The sequence below is a fragment of the Archocentrus centrarchus genome, unplaced genomic scaffold (genome assembly GCF_007364275.1).
Source record: "Archocentrus centrarchus isolate MPI-CPG fArcCen1 unplaced genomic scaffold, fArcCen1 scaffold_48_ctg1, whole genome shotgun sequence".
NCBI lineage: Eukaryota > Metazoa > Chordata > Actinopteri > Cichliformes > Cichlidae > Archocentrus > Archocentrus centrarchus.
The window spans coordinates 1594010-1615208 of record NW_022060272.1 but is presented as its reverse complement, the minus strand read 5'-3'; the positions used below and the strand labels follow the sequence as shown (position 1 = coordinate 1615208).

Below are 21199 nucleotides of genomic sequence, written 5' to 3'. Positions count from 1 at the left end.
GAATCAAAAAACATCATCTTGAATTCAGCTTTTGAAGAACTGATAAGAAGATCAACACCACACCGATTTGTCTCTCAAAATGAAGTTAGAGCCCAGCGGCTTAAAATGAAATATTTTTTCCTCTTTTCTGCACTTTGTATAAAACTTAACTAAAGCTCCAGGTATTCCATTCATTAAAAAAAATATCTAAATTTACTTTTATCAACTAAACAGCAACAGTATATCAACAAGTAACAACAATTTTTACTGAAAACAGTTTTTCGTTCGCAAAGCAAGAGCCCAAAAACAACAACTTCCTTCTAATAATAAATGTATCAGCACATAAAGAAACAAGTTATATTTTGTAATGTACACGTTTCTCTGTATTATATTAACTGATAAGGAGCTTTTGATATTATATTTCCAATGGTAGGTATTGCATTGTAAGATTAATTCAACTGCATCTTCCCTTTAATTGAATGATCTTTATTTGGTTTATTATTTTTTTCTCCAAACAACTGAAGATCAAGCTGACAAGAGAGAGAATTAATCAGTGCCTGAATGATTTGAACTAATTTGGATTGCTGTTTTCTTGAATAACAATTCTCAGTTTAAGAGAGCATGCTGAGGTGTAAATCTTTAATAATATAGATTAGGCTGGAAGCATGCAAATCTTTTTCTCTACTTTATCAGCAGTCAAGTTCATCTGGCATGCTCTCAAAGCATCGATCAGCTTCTTTACTTGGGCGTCAGCTCTTTGATCCTTCCTCCACTCCTTGAGCAGCTCCATTGCCGTCTCCTGTAGATCTGAGGGGTGTCTGGTAGAGATGGAGTCCAGCCGGGTTTCAGTCAAACCTAGTTTGCGGCCGAGTTTTCGCCAATTCTTTCCGAGATTCTCTGCAATCACCTCTGTGGCAGTTTTTAATTTTTCTGAGGGAGGAGGAGGACAAATTAAATATTAAATATAAATGTTAAATATAAAACATGGTCCTGATTTCGATAAAGATTCAACTTTAAGACAAAGCATTTTGTGCAAAACAAGGCAGCATCTAAACACCCTACTAGGAAACAACAGTAACCGCTAACAGGGACAGCTAGATACAAAACTTAGCTCAGTTAGCATGAAAGCTCATCTAAAAGTCCCTGTAAAGACCCATGTCTGGCTCCACTTATCAAGTCAGTGAGTGTTCCAGATGAAAACACTGTAATTCATATAATTACAGTCAATAAAATACATCCCTACTGTATTCATTATTATCCATACAGCAGGGGTGTATTTTGGTTTAAGCCACCGGACTAACAGTTTTACAGCTGCACACACAGTCTCACATACACAATGACCAATTCAGAATCAAAAAATAACTTTTACTACATTAAATGGAAATGAACACAATACACTGTATGCAAAAAAATTAGCTGTGTGTAAATGTTGCGACATCAATATCCTCAAGAAAGGTAAACATATGTTCTATAAAGAAATGGTTTATGTTTGACCGCTTCAGCAAAATAGCTACTGTACCAGCATCCTGAGTACAGGCTCCTGGCTCCAGTGCTGATGGAATTAACTACCAATCCTGCACAATAAAACAACTTATGCACACAGATGGCTATTCATTGGTCACATGTATTCAAACATCAGGCTACAGGCCTTCATGCTGAGACAGTATCTGCCCTACTGTCTCTCTGCTGTCTCAGTTAAAGTATTAGAGATATAGGCCCTCCAGTAGTTTACTCTCTAGTGAACTGGTCATTGGTCATCAACTGCACACTGTAGTTGGGCACTGTTAACATTCCCATGCCTGGTGGAAGAGGTAGCCTTGTGTGGCTCAGTGAAGCTCAGTCACAGGACTTCAAGCTTCCTGAGCCAATGAATGAAGTATGAAATGAAATGAAAATGAAAGCATTTAGTAAATCTGACAGAGGACAGCATTTTATTACTTAAAAATAATTATTTAAAAACATATTTGGCATCTCTTGCTTAGCACACTGCACAGCACTAGTCCCAGTTAACTCCTGAGTTCACTTGTATTTTTCTGAGTGCTGATTAGGTAACCAATCAGCTTCATGTTTGAATGTGTTTCCATACTGTAGTACAGTACAGTAGTATATGGCATACACAGTACTGTAGTATAGTATACACCATACTGTAGTACCTTCTCAGATATGCATTATTCTTGTTGTTGTTGTTGTTGTCTTCTTACAGACAACACCCTGTTCTTATCGTACTCTGACCTACCTTCCTCCGCCTCGTCAAGGCCATAGTTGGGATCAGGCTGAATTATAAAGTTGTTTATCTTTTCAGCGAGATCTTGTCGCTTAATATCTTTCAGAAGGTTTAAGAGAAGTTCCGTTTTATCGGCTGCCAGGTAATTTCTCTCCTTCATCAGCTCAAACAGTTTCAGGCCATTGTCGATATTTTCCAGAACTTTTTTCCCGAAGTTTTTGTCTCGAAGCAGAAACTTCAGTTGCTCCAGCTGACTAGAGGATAACTCGTTAGAAATCTCTAACAAAACCTTGTTAAACTGGAAACACTCCATGTTTTTGACACAGACTGAACCTGAAACACGGAGGACCCGTCCGAACTCAGAAGCGCTGGACTTTTACTTTCACTTCCGTGAGTGACATCACTCTCCAGCGCGTCTTGTCAAACTTCCGTTTCCTGGTCCCTACAGGACACGCAGCACACATACAGTGTAATTCATCGAGGACTGTGTTAGCTGGGAATCTGAGTCACAGTCACACAGGAGTCTACTCAGCATGTGACGCGTGCTCGTTTATTGGAGTGAACCTTCTCTGTCAGCCGTGTGCAGCCCGCGGGCTCAGCGTGGGGGTGTACCGGGCACCGTGGCGGAGCGCAGCGGTGACATTTCTTGCTCCGGGGCGGCTTGAGCCCCAAACCGCCTTAACCAAACACTTTGCTTTGACTAAAAAAACTGTGATAAGGGAACCAGCTGTTATTAAGGCAGACTGCTAAATAATGCTGTGCAAACGTGGGTATGCTGAGGTGTGCCATGTTAGATGCTTCACCATACTGCATATGTGCTTATCATGTTGTTTCCTGCAGGGTAAATAACAGTAGGCAACACACTGTAAAGTATAACCTATTTTTAAGTAGGAAAATAAATAAATATTCTGGTAATTTTCATCAAATCAACTAAAGAAATGGGAACAAACTGTTTTTGCAATATGTAATTGTAATTGTTTGCAGCATTAATAACCTTCATATAGCAATGTACTCATTTGTTTATACATTAATCTATATTTTCCCTCTTGAAAAAATAAAATAATTGAAATTACAAACAATGTGTAATATTCATGTCCAAAAACCCACTATGTAAAGTAAGTCACAGCCTGAACCATGAAATTATTGCCAGAACTTCCCTTTTTTTTAAACAATGGAGTGTTTATTGAATCTTCTAATCAATTTAAAAAAACATAAGTATTGATTTGCAAATATGAGTTTTAATTTGTATATTTGCTGCTGAGGAACAAGCTCTGGTTATTGGTTCTGAGAAACATGAAGCTAGAGACACCAGCAACAATTGCTGATTGTCTTGCAGGGCCCTGAGCAGGTGATGCAGATGGAACATCATGTAACTATAACACTTTTCTACTCTATCTGAGCACTCAAAGTGTTTATACTACATGTTTACAGTCACCTGTTCATACAAGCACTTCCATATGTAACTAAGCTAAGTGCTTTTATTGTCTAACATTCACACACGTTCATACTCCAACACTTGCGTCAGAGAGCAAATTGATTCAGTATCTTGCCCAAGGATACTTTGGCATGCAGTCTGGAGCAGCCAGGAATCAAACCGCCAACCTTCCAATTAGTAGTTACGCCAGTCACTAGAGTTACTATAGAAAAACCTGGTCTTCTTAGGAGAGACAGCATCCATCACACTTTGGGTGGAGCACCTCTCATTTCTGACTGAATTTATTTAACACCCCCAAAACGTGACTATCCAGGGTTGAGACCACAGAGCAGAGTTGTAATCTTACACGCATCTTTGCAATCTTTGCAGCTTCTCTCCTCCTGTCACCCCCCCACCCACCCAAAAAAAAAAAAAAACCACATCCCCCTTAGAGACAGTGCCTGCTCCCAGACCACCAAAAGACAAACAAAAACTAGCAAAAACTATTTAAGCACAAAAATTCACAAAGAACAATAGTATAGTATAGTATAGTATCCTCAATTGCACCAAAGATTAAACAGTTAAATGTGGATTATTAAACATTAGGTCTCTCTCTTCCAAGTACCTGTTAGTAAATGCTTTTGGCAATACAGTGTATGTACAATGATATGACATGTAATGGCCTTTTTCTATTAGCGTTGCTTTGATGTTAGAGATGTTGCATACAGCAGTCTAATGGTTTTGTGGATATACTGGGTGGTTTAGTAATATATGAACATGTTTGTGAGACTCTACACAAGTATGCCAGTGTGCTGCTTCATTAGAGCAAAAAAATTATCATCAGAACAAAAACAAAATAAATGCATTCGTCCTCACATAAGTGACAGCCTACAAACTTTTACTTTTGCTTTTGTAATCCAGGTTAATATGATCTAATGTGAATTGTATTTTGCACATTTGAGAATTGTGTATGAGCAATTTCATTGCTGTTGCTAATTTGTTTTTTGGTGTATTGTTCCTTTAGCAAATTTACCAGCTTATCACTATGACTGCAGCACCACCTGCTAGTGGAAGAAAAAAGCAGCAGGGGGGGCTGGAGCCTATCCCAGCTTTCATAGGGCAAGAGGCAGGGTACAAGTCACCAGCCTGTCACAGGGCTAACACAGAGAGACAGGTAACCATTCATATTCACACCTATGGGCAATTTAGGATCACCAGTTAACCTAACCCCACTAACTGCATGTCTTTGGACTGTGGAAAGAAACCAGAGTACCCAGAGAGAACTCATGCAGACACAAGGAGAACATGCAAACTCCAGACAGAAAGGCCTGAGCCAAGGTAGACTTGAACCTAGGATCTTGTTACTGTGAGGCAGCAGTGCTAACCACCACACCTGCCTGCAATGTCAGCCATAAGACTTAAATGTTTGCATGGAACTGTAGCCCAACAGGTTTTTAGCCAAGTGGCGATCTTGGCATTAAAAACCTGGGTTTGTTGAACCGCGATGCTGAGCCACAGATCCAAACTTCCACTGAAACCCCCAATACTGCTGGATCAACCCACATCCCAAAGGTAAGAAACTGACACCTCTGAGTTGTGGGAGGACTGCACCATCATCTGTTACTGCGAGAATCGATTACACACTGGACTGTGAATTCCAGTGGTTTTCTCTGCAAATGTGGACAGTTGATTTCATGCTTCCATTACTGAGCTTCATTCATTCTGTTGGTGTAGTATTGGTTACTCGCTGAGCTATTACTGAGTATTCCTAACCGGTCACTCTGCAGGTTGGATGAATTAAATCAGTCCTAATCAAACTGAGTCGACTCATTGATCTGAGAGTTAGAACAGCAGCTAAACAGCTGTTTTATTTTATTCTGGGATTTGGATGCATAAATTAATGTGGTAAAATTTCTTTGTCTTCTCTTTCCAATAAACAATCTGGCAGTTCAAAAATCATAAAAAAATATAAAATATAATTATTAAAATTATATTTTTAAAATATTTCCATCAGCATGAAATTCACTGCTATGTAATTTTGATAATGTCACATATGACATTGCCTCTTGGTCTTTAACAGCTGCTGATACCTGAACCATATGAACCTGTTATTTGTGTGCTGCTCACCTTTCTTTTGAAAGAACTTTAACAGCCAGTTTCCCTCTGCTTGCTTTCTAGTACTCTTCCTTCTCTTAATCACTGTTAAATGTTGATAAAGACAAGGCTGCTATGTTACAGTAATATACAAAGGTGTTAATGTAAATAGTCCCTGGAGGCCACCAGAAAGCTTCCCACGTTCTGGAGTGTGAATATCTGTTCCTGTGACCATTCGGTCTCTTTACCTCTAGTTTTCATTGCTGCTCTTGTTGTAGCCTGGTACCCCTATTACCTTTTGATGTCTTACCTTTGTATTTAATTAGCAACCCTTCCACCAATTTCTGTTACCCCACTCCCGCTGGTTGTCTCCTGTATAAATATCATTCTTGTAGATGGCTCTGGGTTGGATTACCTACTCAGATCCACCCTCTGTGTCTGTAAACCCACCGTATACCAGTATACTTTAGTAAACACAACACTATAGCAAACTAAAGGAAACCAGGACCTGGAGTCAGTTTTTTCTTCATCATCACCCATCAGGGTATTAATGACTCACTGTGTACATTAGCAGTCACCTAGATAAATTAGCTGTGCTGGGCTAACACGGGGAGACAGACCATTCAATTCAATTCAATTTTATTTATACAGCGCCAAATCACAACAACAGTCACCTCAAGGGTTTTTATATTGTAAAGACCCCACAATAATACAGGGAAAAGCCCAATAATAAGAAAACCCCCCACTAAGCAAGTAACTGGCAATGGTGGGAAGGAAAAACTCCCTTCAACAGGAGAAACCTCTGGCAGAAGCAGGTTCAGGGAGCAGCAGCCATCTGCCATGACTGGTTTGGGGTGAAGGAAGCGAGACAGGACAAAAGACACACTGTGGAAGAGAGCCAGAGATTAATAATAACCAGTGCAGGGGACACTCCTGAAGACCTTCTATGACTCTGTGGTGGCATCAGCCATCTTCTATGCAGCAGTATGTTGGAGCAGCAGCTTGTCTACAGCTGAGAGGAAGAGGATAGACAAGCTCATCAGGAAAGCCAGCTCTGTCCTAGGATGTCCTCTCGACTCAGTGCAAGTGGTGGGAGACAGAAGGACTCTGACCAAAATAACATCACTGATGGACAAGGTCTCCCATCCCATGCATGAAACTGTTGCTGAGCTGGAGAGCTCCTTCAGTGACAGACTGCTGCATCCTAAATGCACAAAGGAGCGTTACCGCAGATCCTTCCTCCCAGCAGCTGTAAGACTTTATAACCATCACTGCTCCCAACAAAAACCACAATAGCCTACACAATGTAGGATAATATATAATATACTGTAAATAGTCCGGCCTGTTAAGGTTCAACACACAGGCACATCATGTACATTGTATATAGTGTTATTATTATTATTAGTAGTATTAAGGTTAATATTGTTTGTTGATTTTATATATATTCTTTTCTTAATAGTGTGAATTATTATATCTTTATTTATATTTATAATAACTGCGGCTGCTGTTACACCCAAATTTCCCCTCTGTGGGACAATAAAGGCTGTTTCTTCTTCTTCTGATTAAATACAGAGTGGCGTATAAACACAAAGCGCGAAAAGAGGTGAGTGAAAAAGAATCACATCATGGGTGCATCATGGGAAATCCCCAGCAGCCTAGGCCTATTGCTGCATACATAACTAAGAGATCGCTCATGGTCACCTGATCCAGCCCTAACTATATACTTTATCAAAAAGGAAAGCTTGAAGGATAATCTTAAAAATAGAGAAGGTGTCTGTCTCCTGAATCCAAATTGGGAGCTGATTCCACAAAAGAGGGGCCTGAAAGCTGAAGGCTCTGTCTTCCATTCTACAGTTAAATACCCTAGGAACCACAAATAAGTCAGCAGTCAGAGTGAACTGCGCTACTGGGGTGATACGGTAATATTAGGTTTTTAAGAGAAGATGGTTCAGTTGATGATTTGTGTCCATGAATGCTCAGATGGTGCTGCTTTGAAAATCCATCTCCTTTCCTTTTATAAAGGATCGTTCCGTGTAGTCTGTGCTGGAGAGATAAGAAAATCAGAATGACACCAGCTTTCTGTAGCATTTAGAGAACTCATGACTGCCTCTGAAAGCTTCCAGGTCATTTCATTAAATTAGGAACCTCCCTAAGCAAAATAGACTGCACAACTGCAATCATGGAATAGATAATGGTAGCTTCCTCAGTCCTCTCATGAGGCATCATGCTGTGGCCTTGAATTTTACCTTCTAGTGGTTTGTGGTAACTTGATTAAACATTACTTTATTGGGAATATGCATCGGTTAATAACTCAAAAGCTAATAAAAGAGCCAATAAAAGTTATCTGATACCAACCAAAACTCACCTTAACTGTGCAAAAAATATAATTATTTGAAATATTAAATCTGATTATGATTTATCAATGTATCAAACTCCAGGAAATTCACCTTTTATTTTGCAGTGTGTCTAAACAACAAATAGACAAGTTATCAGAGACAGACGAATCAGTTAGACATGCAGATGCACTCATGCATGTTGTGGAAAGTGCACGGACACACAATAGATTACATACCAGAATGTCACAATTTGTTGTGTTTCATTGAAAACAACATTTTCAAAGGTAGAAGGCGATCCCATGAGTGCAATCCAAGGAGGGTATGATATCAGGTTATAAGGTTTTTGAGGGAAAGAAATTGAATTAATGGCTCCACAGCCCCATGTAACCTATTACTAACAAACTAAGACACAGATCACCAACAGGAAATTTATTTGGTAAAACAAAATGTGCAGTTTTTTGTCGAAGCTCAGAAAGAGTCACACATCTAATGATAAAATATTTATAAGCTGGGTTGAAAGATGTTTTCCCACACATATTTCCAAGGTTCATTTTAATGGTTTCTATTTTACATGATAGGGAATTAAAATTAAGACCACAATAATGAGTTTTTTGTGAAAGTCACAAAAGTTAGATCACTGCTCACCTGTGGACTCAAAACTAATTCAGCATGTTTGATACGCTTAGAAATGCACCGTCATGTAAATAAAGACGGTAAACAATGTGACCTTACAGTCATTAGACATCACCGGATATTTAAAAAGTCACTCCCACATGTATCTTTGTAGTTTTCTAAATATAAATGTTTTTGTGCTTAAAAAGCTCAAGTTACAGCTTTAAGAAAATTCCAAATGGTTTGTTAGGTAAATATAAGGCAAGGTAATCATTTTAAATACAAATATATGAAAACTGTTAAATGAAAATGCTCAGTGAGCTGATTACAGAAAGTTGATCATTTCATGCTGTGAATCTCTTGAGGAGCTGTGTGATTTAAGGCAGACACATTTAGCAAATGCTTTGAACTGGTTCCAAAAGTGTTCCTGTGGTGACTTTAAGTGATACACTGCTTCTGCTTTTCAGCACAAACTAAACAAAATAAAAAGTCCATTAAATGAGAATGTCAGTGACCTTATATGAACATAACACACCGTATACACGTCCCATTGCAACTAATTTCACTTCCCTTTTCAGTACACAACCTGCACACCAGTAATTAAGAAAACACACAAGGACATTTACCTCTTACTTATATCTGATAATGCGCTATGCAAATACAGTAGCTTGTATAACTAAGTATAAGCTGCTGTGTTCGGAATTTTTTTTTCTTTTGGCAAAACTCTCAAATAAATTAAATGGCACCCGAGTTGCTGTGAATTACTGTTAGGGTTTAAATCACTTCTGGGCTCGAGAAGCCAACAAATCATCTGGTATCTACAGGAACAGGTAAAATAGGCTAAGTTGAAGTTGCTACTCAAATAAACGTGCAACAACAGACTATTTGCAGGGTAGCAGACACTAATTAAAAAACAACACTGATATCATTACTTAGTTTGGTTATGATGAACTTTAGCAAACTATTGCACAATTTATGCATTTAGCTAAAGCTCAGCTGAACACTAATTTAGAGCCATCTTGAATTTTAACCATTTATTTCAAAAACATATATTTTACAAAAAAAATGCCTGTATGCAATGTTAAAGGTTTGGGTCAGAGTGATGAACTTTGCTGTTTGCCTCAGCTCTACACAGCATTTCAGTGCACTTCAAGTAAATGACTGCAAACAGCTCATTAATTAGAGAGCAAACAGCCAAAGAAAGATATATCATAACTATTCTTTTGGCTCAAGCAGTAAATAATGAACTCAAATGCCAATAAGCACTAATGTGTGTTTCAGTAACTGTTTCCTAAAATATTGACAAGGAAAACAGTCAGTGAGGGGATGTAATGATATCACATGCATGTACACTAAATCTTAGCAAATGCAGTTTTGATTGCAGTAATAATAATGTTACTAACCTGGTTCATTTTGACCACGATCGAAGACAAATGAGTAAGTCTGTCTGCTCCTGCTGTTTATTTCAACAACCAAAACAATGGGCCTGACCGGGTGGCAGAGTTAAAAAAACAAAGTACATCAATAAAATCTTGAATTTGACTGTGTTAAAAGGCCTGTACAAAGCTTTACACATTAATGACAGGGTCTGAACAGAAGTTCTCCTTTTGTCTTGTTGTGAACCTCAACATTAAAACACCAGGAAGAAGCTCTTCTTAACAGGACCATTTGGATGGACTAACAAAGGCTGTCTTCATTATAAAAATTTAATTCAAGTACCATGCAGGTGACAGATTTCATGTTAGCCTGAAGAGTATAACTCAGAACCTCAGTATAACTAATGGCTTGTTCCTTTCAAATACATCCAATAAATAAGATTTTAAAATCCTAAATCTATAAGCCAAACACCTTGTGGATGTTTGGTTAATGGCTGAAAATGTAAAATGTCACATGCAAATACAGCAAAACCTTTGCTGAAATTTAAAACCTGACTGTGCTCATGGCCAGCTTAACACAGCCAGTTTGTACTGTTGCCAGACAGCTCAGTAATGGAATCAGTGTTTGTATTTGCTCATTGCCATTTGTGCTCAGCTTGGAGTTTAAGAGCACTTCGCCTGTGAAACAGGGCGCGAGCGTGGCTGTGGTGGGATCTGATTGGCAGATGATTGGCGGTTTCTTGCTGCAAAGCTTTTCCCCTGCTCTTCCTTCATAAAGAGCTCCACCATGAGGATCTTCTCCTTGTGAATCTGAAGGCTGATGTCCTTGGGAATATCTGGGATTAGCCAGTCCACAAAGTCACTCATAAGCATCACCACATTCTGCAAAGGAGAGAGAACAAAGCTCATTAGAAATGAACTCTCGTTAGCAGCCTGTGTAGCTGGCCTGTGGGTATTCTTTTCTTCTCTTACATCAGAAGTAAAAATTATACAATTTACTATGTGCAAAAAACCCCCAAAATAATGTTTTATGGTTGCAGATACTCTGAGCAGACTTAGCAGGTTAGAAAAATAAGGGCATTCAAATTAGATCACAGGCTAGTTTCAGGCCATTTCTCTAAATGATTTATCATATTCAAGTTTTCTGATCAACTCAAATGTGAATGACTTATTTGCTTGATATGTGCATTGTTCCAAACCTGAAAAACAATTACGAAGCCAAGGCGAGCTGCTAGAATGGCCCAGAATTCCTTGGAAAGTTCATATTTCGTACTGGACCAGGGAGGATCTCTGTAGTCCTTATATCTGACAACAAAAGAAAAAAAAAAGCTTTCTGACATCCTGTTTATTTAGACACGCATTTAAAAATTGCAGTATGCATCGATCCTTAAAAAATACATTATATTCTGTATATTTTAATATTGTCCTTCTCTGACACACACACACACACACACACACACACATACAGAGAATGCCACACACACCTTTCATTGTGATTAAATATGGAGCGAGATGAAAATGTAGAAGCTGCCACAGTTCAGTTCCTTTCCCTATAAAACTTAAACAAGAAAATAAGTAAAAATACTGTAAAACCAGTATGTATGTGTATATAAACTGCCTGGCCAAAAAAAAAAAAAAAGTCGCCACCTGGATTTAACTAAGCAAATAGATACAAGCCTCCTATTGGATAATTACTGCATCGGCGATTATCTTTCAGCTGGCAACAAGTTATTTAACCCCAACCGGTGCAATGACTTGCTTCTCATTTCTTAAACCACCATGTCGAAAGACACATGGTGTGGTCATGGAAAAGATGTGAGTTTGAGAAGGGTCAAATCATTTTCTTGCATCAAGCAGAGAAAACATCAAAGGAGATTGCAGAAACTACTAAAATTGGGTGAAGAACTGTCCAACGCATTATGAAAAACTGGAAGGATAGTGGAGACCCATCGTCTTTGAGGTAGAAATGTGGCCGGAAAAAAATCCTGAATGATCTTGATCGGCGATCACTTAAACGTTTGGTGAAATCAAATCAAAGAAAAACAACAGTAGCACTCAGGTGAAAGTAAGTGAAAGTGAAAGTGAGAGCATTTCTACACACACACAATGCGAAGGGAACTCAAGAGATTGGGACTGAACAGCTGTGTAGCCTTAAGAAAAAGAAAAGAAAAGAAGAAGGCTAACTGGAAAAAAGGGTTCAATTTGCTAGGGAGCATAAAGATTGGACTCTGGAGCAGTGGAAGAAGGTCAGGTGGTCTGATGAGTCCAGATTTACCCTGTTCCAGAGTGATGGACGCATCAGGGCAAGAAGAGAGGCAGGTGAAGTGATGCACCCATCATACCTAGTGCCTACTGTACAAGCCTGTGGGGGCAGTGCTGTGATCTGGGGTTGCTGCAGGTGGTCAGTTCTAGGTTCAGCAACATTATGGGCTCAATGAATGAGGTCAGCTGACTACCTGAACATACTGAATGACCAGGTTATTCCATCAATGGATTTTTTCTTCCCTGATGGCACAGGCATATTCCGAGATGACAATGCCAGGATTCATCGGGTTCAAATTGTGAAAGAGTGGTTCTGGGAGCATGACATCATTTTCACACATGGATTGGCCACCACAGAGTCCAGACTTCAAGCCTATTGAGAATCTGTGGGATGTGTTGGAGAAGGCTTTGCGCAGTGGTCAGAATATACCATCATCACTGCAAGATCTTGGTGAAAAATTAATGCAACACTGGATGGAAATAAATCTTGTGACATTGCAGGAGCTTATCAAAACAATGCTACAGCAAATGCATGCCGTAATCAAAGCTAAAGGTGGTCCAACAAAATATTAGTGTGTGACCTTTTTTTTTTTTTTTTTTTTTTTTAGTGGCGACTTTTTTTTGGGCCAGGCAGTGTATATAAAAAAAAACAAACAAAACAATCAAAAAAAAACCCCACAAGCACTTACAGAAATATAAATATGTGACAAATATACAAAATATACCAATACTGTACAAATGCCAGTTATTGCACAGAGGAGTAGCTTGTGCTTAGAGCTTGTTACTGTGTTGCCACAATATGTGCCTCTGTGCTGACTTTCAGTTCAGCTTTGTCCAGCCATTGGTGGGATTTTTCAATATCAGCCACTTCTATCTGCTGGTGGAACATGCCATGCAGAAGCCTGTCCTTCCACGATGTTTCCTGTTCTTTCTCTGGTTTTTGCTGCCTGAGGTTTTCAGTAAGCACATGATAATTTGTGGCCATCTTCCTGATGCACTCATGGATCTTTGTTGTTTCATCTAGGATAGTGGTTCTGATATTCACTAGTCCTCAGCCTCCATCCTTCCACTTAGTGTACAGTCTCATGGTGCTGGATTTGGGGTAAAACCCTCCGTTCATGGTAAGGAGCTTTCTTGTCTTGATGCCAGTGGCTTCTATCTCTGATTACTGCTCCTTTGTGCAAAGAGGAACAGGATGAGCACTGCCAGAGACCTACAAAATGACCTCCAGTAGGCCACTGGTGTCTCTGACCAAACAATCAGAAACAGACTTCATGAAAGTGGCTTGCGAGTCTAATGTCCTGTAGTGGGCCCTTTACTCACTACCTGGTACTGTGGAGCTCAGCTGGCATTTACCACAGAATACCAGAATTAGCAGGTTCACCACTGGTGCACTGTGCATTTCATAGATGAGAGAAGGTTCCCCCTGAGCACATGTGACAGACATGATAGGGTCTGGAGAAGCCGTGGAGAACATTATGCTGCCTGTAACATTGTTCAGCATGACCAATTTGGTGGTGGGTCAGTAATGGCCTGGGGATGCATACCCATGGAGGGATTCACAGACCTCTACAGGCTAGGCAACGGCACCCTGACTACCATTAGGTATCAGGATGAAATCCTTGGACCCACTGTCAGACAGACAGTATCAGTATAGATATCCAGGATGATTTTTTCCCCATTGAAATCTTTTGTGTTTTCAAAATGTTCCTTTAATTTTTTGAGAGTACACACACAGACACTCACATCAAAATGATATTTAGCATATGAAAGTTTTATTATTATTATTATGTTTTTGTAAGCGATAAGTCAGATGTTTGGGTATAACAACTGTGAATATTGTCTCATGACATCAGCAGTCTCAGTTTCCAAACCCTTATAAAAGCAAAACCTTACCTGCATATTTCCACCTTGTAGCCCAGGTACATAGGCTGCAGAGGATCTGTGCCTGGACTGAAGTCACTGACATTAAAGTATGACAAACTGTGATTAACAAAGCCGTGCAGGCTGCCATCAGGACTGTATGTGTATTGGTAGACCAGCCGAGGGATGAAGTCAGAGGTGAAGGCAATGACAAAGGCCTGGAGGACAGAATTGCTTGTGTTTACTGCCTTCATAAAATCAATATGCAAGGTACATTAAACTGCTTATTTTCTGGGTCCTTCCCTGTTTGCCTCTGGATCACGGGGGGCATGGTTGCAATTTCTTGCCCCCATTGGTGAGTACATTCCATGACAGAGGCACATACACAAATTATTGCAAGCAACAGCAGGATTGTGTGTATGTATGTGTATGTATATGCATGTGTACAGATATGTGGATGTGTGTATATCGTTCTGATTATATCTATCTATCTTGATTCTATCTTGCTCCAGCCTCTGACGGGGACGGTCGCATTCTATCTCTCTCCCTGCCCTCCCTATCTTTCCTGCTTGCTGCTTGCTGTGAGAGCGTCTCTTGCACACTGTTCGAATAAGAATAAGATTGAGAGCAATATGGATTTGGCAAACTGGGCCTTCAAGACCATGGATCGAATTTTTTCCACTATGAGATCTGGGAAAGGGGAGCCTGCGTGTCCGAGTGGAACAGACCCGGTTGGATACGTCATCGACTCTTGGAGCTCGTGGAGACCTGTGTGCTTCTCGGCCCTCGAGGTGGAAGACGTGGAAGACGCTTACATATTTGGCTATCTGGTAGCGGTATCTTTTCTGTTTGGGCTTGGAGGATACCTGATTTACCGTGAAATCAAGAAAACCTGGACGGCAGTTCGACATCTGCAGAGGCTGCCGACCCAGGTGGATGGGCTGACCAGAATGGTACAGACTCAGACTCAAAGCCTGATGAACCTGAGCCGTAGACTTGGGGAGTAGCAGGTGAGAGGGGTTCGATCTGGAGATAAGGTACGGTTCTGCTCAGTGAGGACGGTAACTAATGAATTTGGATTATTGGATTTATTGAATGGTTTCCCAGTGAGACTGAAGGCTGTTGAAAAAACAAGCAGCCTGTTCCAAAACAACACCTGCATTATCAGAATTCGGCTCCCTAGCCGGCCTTGGCTGGCAATCATATCTCTCCAGAACTATGTGTGAAGGCCGCTATCCCCCTCAGCCCTCTCTGTGATTTGTGAAGCTGGATCTGGTGTACCAAGGCTGCTGATGAACTTCCATCACTATCAGCAAACTGTTTGCCTGGGAGCTGGCATCTGGGCTCCACAATGCCCCCACCCTCTCGTCTCCGTCTGCGTCCCCTCCTGACCCTGACCCTACCCACCATACTGCTATCCCGGCTTTATATGTGCAATATGCTTTTTGCTGAGGTGTTTTTTGGAACCTCGTAAGGTGTTCTTTATGAACACAGTATGAGATGATTTTTTTGAACCTAACTATCCCAATGTATCTCTTTCTGTCTCTCTGCTAAAGGTAGCGCCGTTGTGAAATGGTTGCATGACCTCAGACATCTGTCCCCCCCTGTCTGTGTTATGTTTTTGTTTTGGATGGATGTTCTGTTAACTGCAATTTCCCCATCTTGATTCTTGATTCTTCTTGATTCTTTTTCTCCCCTTTGTTTTTTTTTTTTTTGGTTTCTAACTTTTTTTGTACCCTTTCCTTTCTACCTGTCAGGCCTGGCATAAATAAATAAAATAAAATTTAAATACAAAAATTAACAAGAGTAGCCTATTGAAAACTTACAGAGCTATTCTTGTAAAAGCAAATGTTTGGTACACCAGAGCATTCGGATCATCATTCCGATTGTGAAAACTGCCAGACATGACAGGCTTTAAAAAAAAAAAACTTTTGATTTGCTATATATGTAAAATTCTAAAATAAATGTGTGTTAATTTTTTAGAGTAACTGTCTTCAAATATGTTTAACAATCTCACTTCATAAGGGTATAGTGTGCTTTAAAATTCTAATTAAATTTGGCCCTGCTAACACATGCAGTTTTAATTCTGCCAATGGTAGATCTCACTACTTAAACATAAGGTGCCACCTTCCTCTTCTAACATGGAAGGTTGTGTAACTGGTGCTTACTGAAATGCATGTGTCGTAGCCACCTGCACTTCCCACTGTCAAAGTTCTAGAGGGTTTGGAAAAGTCCAGATTTACCCAGACAAGGTACTAGTGTGGTTCAGACAGTCCTCTCCTAGTGAAGATCATTTTCTAGGACAGCCTTGGCATTCATTCTCTTTTTTTATTGGAAGTACAACCACAGAAATTGATAGAAAGGACTTACGTTGACAATGACTGCTACCTTGCTGAGGCCCCTCAAGAGGTTGTACCAGATTCCTGCAGACAGACAGACAGAATACCTGTTAATTAAGAGAAAACAGCAGCTCCATCATGTACATGGCACTGTATAGGACCTTTTAGTAAAAGTCACCTGTACATACCATTAGTATTCTCGGCAAGAAAGGGAGACTACTGCATATTGTACTGTCACTACCACTAATGGTCATTTGTACAGTATACAGGTGTTTGGTTAGTGCCACTGTCCCTTCATCTCTTCTGTATGCTCATCACTTACAATGGAGGATCTCAAGGTAAATCAAATATATATATATATATATATATATATATATGGCACAGTTTCAGTAGGCTGCTAGAATGACCTCTGACAGCCCTTTCTCTTGTGTTTTGTAGTGCGAGAGCTGACACTGAGGTATAAATCCATTTAGTTACATGTACATTTTACAGGCACAAAGATTATTGCACGTCTCTTTATTTTCAGCTCTTCCTTTCACCCGAATGGAGGCAATGCTGCCGAGGACATCTAAGGCCAAGAGTTCTCAAACTTTTAACAACTGAGTGCTAATTTAATTAGCCAACATATGACTGAAGATTGCAACAGAAAAATACACAAATGAGCACCACTAACTGTAATGTTATTTTGGAATGACACTTTATGTTGGTGTTTTCTTGTACTTTTTAGATGAGCAGTAATTTTTTAACTTGTTCCCATATGAAAAGTTACCATGGGTCAACACTGGCCCCGAGGCCACACTCCAAATGCTGGATTGAGGGGATTAATTCTAGGAAGGATTTGTGTGATTTTAGCAGAGATACTGGGCACGTACCGATGTCTTTGGCTTTAACTGCAATAGGCCTGCGAACCTCCGTAACAAACTTCTTGGCATCCAGGCGAATTTCAATGATGTTATTCAGAAGAGCAAAGAGTGGAGCCAGAGGGAAGGAAGCCACAAACAGAGTCACCATCCCAAACTGGATGACTTAAAAAAAAAATACATGAGAAATTAGGAAAAATAACTTCTCTCTTAAAAAAAAAAAAGCAACAACCACGACCAAACATCTAGACCAACAACATTCAGCATTTCACCTTCACTGGGTAAAATCAAGATTTCAATGGAAATGTGACCAAATATATTTGGCCAAAAGTGCAAATAAAAAATAAAGTCAAGAAAAATATACAATACATAAAACTACTTTTTAAAGGCAAACTCTTTACAAATTGATCTCATTTTAGTCAGTTTTGTAATTTAAGTCCAAGACAAGTACAACATTTAAATATATGGAAATTTATACACATTACCAGTATAAGACAGAATATTAGATAAAAGTTCAAAATAATTTGATGATATATTACACATCCCTTTGCTAATATCACTCTGTAAATCACTACACAATCACTATTAGTAGCTATTGGCCCTCTGAACTATTAATTTTCAGAATTAAATATTTTATAAAATCAGGTTATGAATGTTGTACCCATACCCACTGTCCACTTATCTTGCTAGAACCCTCTTTTGCCTTCAGAATGCTTCAAGGTGTTGGAAATTTTGCTCAGAGAATTTGATCGATATTGAAATGACAACATCACACAGTTGCTACAGATTTGTCAGCTGTACATCCATGATGCATATCTCCTGTTCTACCACATCCTAAAAGTGCTCTGCTGATTGAGACCTGGTCACTTTGGAGTACAGTAATTATAGTGCTGCTCGTGAGTGTCTGATCAAATCTTTCTTTAAAAAACAAAACAAAAAATAAATAAATAAAGCAAAAACATGTTCAAGAAACCTGTCTGAGATAATTTCAGCTTTGGACGTGGAACTTCATCCTGCTGGAGGCAGCCATCAGACGGGTGTACTGTAGTCATATAGGAATGAATACCAGCTGCAACAGTACTCATGTAGGTTGTATTATTTAAACAATGCCCAATTGGTACCCAAGGGGGCCAAAGTGTGTCAAGAAAATCTCCCCCACACCACAACCAATAGCCTGAAACACTGATACAAAGCAGGATGGATCCATACTTTCATGTTCCATCCGTTCTCTTCCACTTATCCTGTTTAGGGTTCTTTTAAACGTTTGGTTCATAACAATTTAAAAACTGTTACGTAGTTTGCAGTCTGCACTTTCAAGTTCAAACAGACTCACTGAGGCTATATCCAGCTGCTACGTCATCTTGAATCAACAATGTCATTTTGATGTAATTGCGTGTCCATGGACTCCAGAGAGCCAAAGATGGGGAAATTTCTTTTCAATTTTTCTGGATTTTTTTGTTTTTTACCTTAACCCAATTAAGGCAAAAAACCGGCCATCTTTTGTGCAAATTCAGTATGAATTGAATTGGTTTGATTTGCTTGTTTGTTAACAATATTACAGAAGACAGACATACCAAAAAGAATACCCTGTTCCCCCTCTAGAGGCTAACACAGTGACTGGTGAGTGCAGTTGAATAAATCTTTCTTAAAAAAACAAAACAAAACAAACAAACAAACAAACAAACAAACAAATAATAATTAAAAAAAAAAAAAAACAGGCTATAAATGGTATACAGATGATCATTTGTGGTCATCTTCCTGATGCACTCATGGATCTTTGTTGTTTCATCCGGGATAGTGGTTCTGACACCCACTAGTCCTTAGCTTACTTCCTTCTGCTTAGAGTACAGCCTCAGGGTGCTGGATTTGGGGTGAAACCTTGATGGTAAGGAGCTTTCTTGTCTTGATGTCAGTGGCTTCTGTTTCCTCCGTTGGCCAGCTTATTATCCCAGCAGGGTGTAAGTGTTGATTCCCCAGATCTGGTTCTTCCCATTCAACTGAGTCCTCAGGACTTGTCTTATTATCTGCAGGTACGTGGCGGTTGCAGTTCTCTTCATGGTTCCCATTTGCCTGTGGGATTCCAAGGTACTTGCAGTTGTCCTCAATGTCTGCAATGTTGCCTTCTGGTAGTGCAATCAGCCTCAGTTCTGACTACCTTCCCTCTCTTTGTTAACACCTGACTGTCATGGTCCTGGGCCGTTGGCCCAGTGTTCTGAGTTCCTTTAGTGATGAACTGTTTTGTTGCATATTTCTGGTTGTGCTTAGTTTTATTGCTTTTTAGTTTCTCGGGTTGTTGTTATTTTTGTTTTGTCCTCGGTTTTAGTTGTTTGTATCTTGTTATTTTGATTTCCCTGTGTTCTGGTCTTCCCGTGTCTTTGTGCTCCTTTGTCTGTTTAGTATCCCTTCCCCTAGCCTTCTAGTCTAGTTTCCTCTTAGTCTCTCTCCATTGTGTTGTGGTGTCTCTTGTGTCTGTTATTCCTCGTGTTCTGTTAAGTCTGCATGTGCGTCTTGGTTGCTCACTTCCTGTTTTATTTTGGCAAGTCCCATGTTCACTTTGTGTTGTGTTTTGCTTCCTGTGTTATTAGTTTTATTGGTTTCACCTGTTGTGTCCTGTTGTTTCCACTGATTTCCTAGTGTGTGTATTATAGGTCTCAGTGTTGTTTAGTTCCTCATCGTGTCCTTGTCTGTGTAGCCTTGCCTGACGTGTGTTCTGTATTTCAAGTTTTTCAAGTTTTCTTGTGTAGCTGGCTCCTGTCCAGTTTTGGTATTTTTGAGTTTGTTAATAAAGTTTAAGTTAAACATTATTCAAGCCTAGAGGGTCTTGTGTTGGGGTCCTCTGCCTTGACTGCCGCAGCAGATGTAACACTGACTACACTTCTCCAGTCCAAATGACATTCTGATGTCATTGCTGTAGTTCCTAATGGTGTGGATCAGTGAATCAATGTCTTGTTCATTTTTGACATACAGCTTAATATCATCCATGTAGAGAAGGTGGCTGAAGATTGCTAATATTTGCTGTGAGCCATTGAGTCATAGGCTTTCTTGTAATCAACCCAGGTGGTACACAGGTTGGTCAGTCTTACACAGAGACAAGACATTAAGGGAGACTGATCGACTTGCATTTTGATGTGTCCCCGGCAAATCATGTGATTTCCAAGGCCACCATGTGTAGTTGCCTGTTCTGTGGTGTTAGGCTCAGTGTATTTTGCATAGAGTGTCAGAAAGTTTCCTGAATGTCTGTGAGAATGAACACCACAGGTGCTCGATTTTGCTGTGCCATCAACTGCAGCAATAACAACAAGACTCCAGGACAGATCAAAAGTACAGATTTAATCAATTGTTTTGTGTTTCCTTTCTGGGCCCTGCTCATGTATTGAGCCATATGCCTGTTCATCTTAGCCACTATGATGCCTGACAGGAGTTTCCATATTGTACTAAGGCAGGTTATTAGTCAGTAGTTGGATGGGACCGGTCCCTTCTGGAGATCCTCAGGGATTGGGACCGTCCAGCCTTCAGCCAGCCATTTCGGGTGTCTCTTAGCAGCTGGTTTACTTGTGCTGCCAGGCACTCATGGAATGCAGTTAGCTTCTTTAGCCAGTAGGTATGAAACATGTCAAGGGCCTGGTGCTGTTTAACTCTTCATATTAGAGACTCTTTTTTGGATGTCTGCCACTGTGATTGTCACTGAATCCTGTTCAGGCAGGTTGCTGTGGTCTGCTATTAGATCCACTAACCACTGAGCATTGGTGGTGTGTGTTGCATCCTTCTCCTATATGCTCTTTCAGTGTTGCTCCGTCTCAAGCCTTGGTGGGGGTGCTGTTTCATATTGTTCCCCTTCCA

The 21199-nt window shown here is 39.9% G+C and overlaps 2 protein-coding genes across 8 annotated transcripts in view; both read right to left on the bottom strand.

Moving 5' to 3' along the window:
• Window positions 1-63: 63 nt before the first annotated feature.
• Window positions 64-2626, bottom strand: fadd (Fas (tnfrsf6)-associated via death domain). Its single transcript, XM_030725141.1, has 2 exons — window positions 2216-2626; window positions 64-909 (listed from the first exon to the last, which is right to left on the bottom strand). The coding sequence occupies exons 1-2, from the start codon at window positions 2514-2516 to the stop codon at window positions 632-634; spliced, it is 579 nt and encodes a 192-aa protein (XP_030581001.1). The 5' UTR covers window positions 2517-2626; the 3' UTR covers window positions 64-631.
• A 5548-nt stretch (window positions 2627-8174) lies between these two features.
• ano1a (anoctamin 1, calcium activated chloride channel a) overlaps window positions 8175-21199 on the bottom strand; it is a 58208-nt gene continuing 45183 nt past the window's right edge. For 6 of the 7 annotated variants that reach the window (XM_030725138.1, XM_030725134.1, XM_030725136.1 and 3 more), the window contains 5 exons: window positions 17372-17524; window positions 16531-16583; window positions 14194-14378; window positions 11235-11340; window positions 8175-10917 (listed from right to left, as the gene is read on the bottom strand). In XM_030725138.1, the coding sequence (XP_030580998.1) occupies window positions 10699-10917; window positions 11235-11340; window positions 14194-14378; window positions 16531-16583; window positions 17372-17524 (716 nt within the window). In that variant the 3' untranslated portion in view covers window positions 8175-10698. Of the gene's footprint in view, window positions 10918-11234; window positions 11341-14193; window positions 14379-16530; window positions 16584-17371; window positions 17525-21199 lie in introns of those variants that run through there. The other variant, XM_030725139.1, reaches the window with a different exon arrangement.